Source organism: Sinocyclocheilus rhinocerous, unplaced genomic scaffold (assembly GCF_001515625.1).
Source record: "Sinocyclocheilus rhinocerous isolate Xijiao unplaced genomic scaffold, SAMN03320098_v1.1 scaffold1154, whole genome shotgun sequence".
Lineage (NCBI taxonomy): Eukaryota > Metazoa > Chordata > Actinopteri > Cypriniformes > Cyprinidae > Sinocyclocheilus > Sinocyclocheilus rhinocerous.
In genome coordinates, this window is record NW_015627356.1 from 640458 (window position 1) to 646457 (window position 6000).

General features: G+C 38.7%; 1 protein-coding gene across 1 annotated transcript in view; it reads right to left on the reverse strand.

The window, feature by feature from the left end:
• col22a1 (collagen, type XXII, alpha 1) overlaps positions 1-6000 on the reverse strand; it is a 54601-nt gene that overhangs the window by 34902 nt on the left and 13699 nt on the right. Inside the window, exons 4-6 of the mRNA XM_016537049.1 lie at positions 877-988; positions 627-750; positions 170-445 (exon numbers count right to left, since the gene is read on the reverse strand). Coding sequence (XP_016392535.1) covers positions 170-445; positions 627-750; positions 877-988 — 512 coding nt within the window. The remainder of the gene's footprint in view (positions 1-169; positions 446-626; positions 751-876; positions 989-6000) is intronic.

Below are 6000 nucleotides of genomic sequence, written 5' to 3' on the forward strand. Positions count from 1 at the left end.
TGATGTAACATGTAAATATTATTATATATGAAAACTATAATCAATCAGTACCTTGGTATACCATGGTATTACAATTAAATACCATCATGGTACCATCACAGCACTTTTGTGCAAGGGAGACTTAATCTTGTATAAAATACATATAAATAAACCCCAACTGTTTGCTTACATCAATGGGAACGCTGTCATAGATTCTCTTGCCGATGACAGTCTTTCCCTGGATGTCGATGTCTTCTCTTTCCTCTATGGGCAGCGTCTCAATGTGCTTGCAGTCCAGGAACAGGGACACTGACTTGGAGTCCACCCTCATGCTGATCTTATGCCAGTTACGGTCAAACAGATCTTCCACCTCTGGGTTCTTAAAGACAGCCCGGACCGCGTCCTTTGTCAGGCCCACAGCGTTGTACTCCACCGCTTTGTTCTCCCCGTCCAGACGGATGGAGACCTGGAGGACATTCTCATTACAGCCTGATCAACTTACATTGCATTTACTGATATTTGATGTTATAAAGAATTTCAAACTGTTAAATTGATTTGAAAAACAGAACTTTTGAAGAGAAACTTAAATTTCAGTTCTGAATGCAGCCCTGTTGTTTCAGCCCCATTCAGGACTCATTAGTGCACACCTGCGGGATGCCGTATTTGTCATAGACCTGCCACAGGTACCAGTCTTCTTTACGAGAGGTCTTCCTGAACTTAAAAGTGGTCACAAAGGCATATTCATCAGGCAGACCCTGAGGTAACACATCTCTACAACACAAGAAAAATAAATCTCTTGTTAAAAATATATATACCTTGTATATTGTCGGAAAACACATAATGTAAATGAAGTAAAAGCACATAATGTGATTTGCATATACTATTGAAATCTCTTACTCTGTCTGTTGGACGATGGGCATGGTACCGAGCCGGACATAGGGGGTCTGACCTGGCTCAAATTTTTCTCCAAGAAAATCTCTGACATTGAAGTACTCCATCAAATCAAATCCTGGAAAAAAAAAAATAATTAATTAATTAAGTTACTTTTCCTATTAAGTAAACTATACTGTTCTCTGAAGAAAATATATCCCTGCAGATTATTGTTCAAATGTCTTTCCATCAATGATCACTAGGTGGAGTCCACGAGACAGGTCAAAATGACAACATGCTGTATTAATTTTCCTGAATCGTTTCTGAACCAGAGGATTAAAATATCATAGTGCAATAAGTAAAAAAAAAAAAGGCCTATATGCAATGACATAGTTCTACTTTGTGCGAAGCAAGGTAGGTTTATTCATTAAGCACATTTCTTACATGGAAGTAGTTAAAAATCCATAAACACAGATATAGAAATCAAGTTAATATTTAATATGACCAGTTAAAATACAAATTAACTCAAATAATGCATGAAATAGGGGACCTGTACTTATATTATTGTAATTCTATATATAGTGTAATAATAACTACACTATATATATATATATATATATATATATATAAAGTGTAATAATAACTATATATATAAATTATAATATAATTCTAAATATAATATCAAAATAATTTACACACACACACACACATATATATATATATATATATATAAAATTCTTGAGATAATGGTCAACTATACATTTAGCATTATTTCACAAATATTTAATCACAAAATGCCACTGACCAATCAGAATCTAGTGATCATGCAGAATGAAAAGGTATACATAAAAGGACGTAAAGGGAGACAAATCACAGTAAAGAACAAATTACCGCATAATTGATCACCTGTGTTTTCAGTGTTGACGTATCTGTATTACAGTTCTGCAAGCAAAACGACACGCCTCACTCGGGCCTTTTTCCACATTCACAGAAAAAAGTCCATGCCTCTGGGATCAAACATGACATCATTGTTTGTTTAAAAATAGTAAAGTAGAGCTATGCTGTGTGTGTGGATATCAGCCCACTAAATTAATGCTTTCAGATCCACAGCCAACACTCATTAAACTGCACTTGCTGCACCAGATGTTTTTAAAAAACCTTTAATGTGCAATTATGTCACTAGCTCTCCAGCATGTATTTGTGTTTGTGTGTGTGTGTGTGTGTGTGTGTGTGTGTGTACTACTGAGGTTGGCAGTCCTGGCCTTCCACCCTATTATAGCGGCCAAACCAGGGCGCTCCTATAACCAATACATAGTCTGTTGCCATGACGATGCCAGCGGGGCCCTGGGCGTTGCCTAGGGAGGCAAGTCAAGGGTCGATTTAGAAACACACTAATGCTGAAGTTAAACATTTAAAAGAGCTCTGAGTACATGAAACGCTGATGGTTTGTGTATATGACGCCTGTAAGGGTCATGTAGAGCGATCTCGCTTTCACTTGTTGAACTCTCATGTTGTTTTCTTAGGGCAGGTGTGTTCGTGTCAGCAAACAGAGGTTGTTTAAACTGTCTAGAGAGAATGATTATTTGAACTGAAGGATGTTTGGAGTTGTTTAACTTGGTGGTAATGTGAGAATGTGCCAGTCTGGGCCAGACGGTGTGTGCGAGTCTGTGTCTGTAGTGGAGTAACAGGTGGCGGAAAATGTAGAAAGCGGATACTGTGTTAAGAGCAAAGTAGAAAAAGCATAAAACAACAAGCACTTTTGTTTTTTTTTGTTTTTTTTTTCATCTTTGCATCTTTTTTTGCACTCACAAAGCACAAATCCCTCATGGTTTCTGGCAGGCCAACATTAGAGGGCCGCTCACACATTGTCATGTTCCATCTGTGCTAGTTTTAAATTGATATCTTTGGCCGTTCCGTTACATCTCAATGTTTTTGCAATCTCTTGTGCCATGAATGCTGTTTCAAGTTTAAAATGGTTCAGGATTTTAAAACAATAGGCTAATTAGATTAGTCAATATTGAAATATACAGCAAGTCTGTTGTGAGCGCCCCCTTAAAGGAATAGTTCACACACACACACACACACACAAAGACATTTCTATCATCATTTTCTCACCCTAATGTTTTTACAAACCTGTACAACTTTAAAACACAAAAGATGAAGTACAGACTTATATATTTGCTGTCCAAAGGAGACAAAAAAATTTACACTGTTATTTGCAGAAGAGCTGTTCCAAAATCACTTTCTCATTCACATGATTCACAAGAGCTAATACTGTTCAACATAATTGACATCAAACCTGGTAAGATTGTCAATGTTTGTCTGTTTGTCTTCTTATATATACAGTATATATATATATACATACACTCTTATATCAAAAATCCAGTAAAAACAGAAATATTGTGAGATATTACAATTTAAAATAATGTTTTTCTACTTTAACATACTAAAAATCTAATGTATTCCACACTGCTATATGCTATATGCTATATATATACTGTGTATATATATATATATATATATTGTTTTGGTATTGTTTTTTTTGATAAGAAGAAATACAATCATGCAGGTGTGGAACAACTTGAGAATGTGTTTTGTTTTTGTTTTTTTACTTTAACTTGCTACTAATACAAGTGACCTAATTAAACTTTAATTTAATTAGTTCCTGAACTTCTGAAAGTTTTTCAGCTTAAAAATGAGATTAATTTGTCCAGGTGTTCTCGTATGTTTAGTTTTATCAGTTTGATGTATTCATTCAAGCTATTTGTTCGATTTCACACCATGTTCAACACTTTCTCCAGCTGTTCGCTTCTCATCAGCTCATTTCCATGACTCTCTGTTTGTCTCAGCATCTCCAATGCGCCAGGGCACGACTCTCTCCCGGTGGCGTTTCTAAGCCTGGAGGAACCTCGCATGGCGAGCAGGACCTGTAATTTAGGCCTGGCAAGTGAAAGCATATAATCACAACCGAGTCTTATTTTAAACAGTGAGAGAGCGAGGAAGGTTGGGTCGGTTCTGCGGCGCGGCACAGATGAGTGCGTTATTACAACTCGTCTTTGATCCGAACACATGGGCACTTCTGCACACAATGCAACAATCTGGAAACCAGCCCAGTGTCACCGCATGAAAACTCTACGACTGCGTTTTAACACGGTCACAGTGCGTCAGCTTGACAAACGTCTCCGTGGTTAAAGCGCCTGCATGTCTTTGATCCAGACGCATGCGCTAAATGGATGTCTTGGTGTTTTTGCCCCTCAGCATCTAGTGGTTTTAAGATGCTGAAAAACAATGCATCTTAAGACCCCTGTATTATGTTCTATTTCATTGTACACAGTGCCGATCCTAGACTTCTGGGGACAAAAATGGGGGGGGGGGGGGGGGGTAACCGCTGGCCAAATTCAAAAACTAAACTAAAATTAAATCATCTTTGAGAGCAAGGGGGCCCCCTGGTGTTTCGGGGCCCTACGAAGCTTGCGTATTTTGCGTATAGGGAGGATTGGCTCTGATTGTACATAGGCTATATCAGGTTTTGAAACGCGCCGATCTTTTGAAAATCTGCCGTGTCCGCTCCCGTTTAAAACGTGCTGCCTCACCATGCGCATGCGCAAGGTCATGAGTTCGACCAAAAACGTTTTATATAGCAAGACGTGTGCACTCATATTACCAGTGTTGGGGAAAGTTACTTTTAAAAGTAATGCATTACAATATTGCGTTACTCCATAAAAAAGTAACTAATTATGTTACTTAGTTACTTTTTATGGAAAGTAATGCGTTACGTTACTTTTGCGTGACTTTTTAATGAATGGAAGAACATGCAACACACAATATGACGGAACAAGTCCAAAGACAGGCGAGGAATCCAAAATTGCATCCTGAGTAGGTACTACATTTGAATTTTTTACTTGCTTTGTGACTATTAAAAAGTATGTTCTATATAGTATGAATATCGGTAGTATTAAAATTAGGGCCCGTTCACACCAAGAACGATAACTATATTAGCGTCCTCACCAGCGGACGATATCGTCTGTTTATTCTAAGCGCACGTTCCTCTGCCGCTTTAAATTCTCGTGCTCATTAGCAGGATTGATTCTGATTGGGTAGTCTCGCGTAGCCAGACCTTCAGACTGACTGCTGAAGGTCTGGGAACCTTGGCAGATTTGAATGGCAAGGGCCTCCCAAGAGGCCATATGACTGACAGATAAAGCAACCAATCACGTTTCGGTTTGTGCTGCGTCATGTTTAGGGTCGTGGAAATGTCCCCACAATAACAGACCGTGTGTAAAACTTTTGGACGTATTTTAAAGATTCTATGCCGTGAACTTTATATATTTCACATACTTTTAAAAATCCAGTGTTTAGTTGATCCTGATAAGCGCTCATTATCACAGTTGTAAACACGACGGCCTTCTTCTAACATGAGGGGGTTTGGCATCACGGCATATTTGTTTCCAGGCGGAACGTTAAAGAAAGCGATACACACGTCTCCTGGAAATCCTGTATAATTCAACCAATCCGATGACGACTTCGAAACTCCCGAAGTGTTTCCAATTTTGTGTGCCGTATGCATCAGACGTTCAGCCAACGGTCCGTGGGCGTTATGTCTGAGGCTGAGACTACTGATTGGGTGTCAATGCTTTTATCGTTCATTAGCTGGAAAAAAAATTCTGAAAGTGATTCCAACGCAGGCACGTGCACAGGTAGGGCTCAACCTGTGCAGAGCACATGCCCTTTTTGCCCTTACACTCCGAAGCGCCCTTTTTTTGTGATGGTGTTTTTTTTTCCTTCAATAAATCAATGATATTGGTCACCCTTTACATCTGTCTGTCTGCTTTACAAATATTTAGCTAATGAAAGGTATTAAAAAGAGCTTGTGACTAAATCTTGTTGGATCCGCTCAAACTGTCAGTAAACCTCATAACTCCACCCCCTCTATCTTGACTGAATGAACTGAAGTTCCACAGCAGCTGAACTAGGTCTGCAAGGGTAAATAAAGATCTTGTTGTTTGAATAAGTACAGCGTTTTCTTTACGCAAGAAACACTATGTCTATAAAGGCTCATCATTTATGTATTTGAAACTGAGTGCTGCGCCCATATAGCTACAACAAACACCTGGTGATGAAAACGTAACGCCGCCGTTTTAATGACGGACA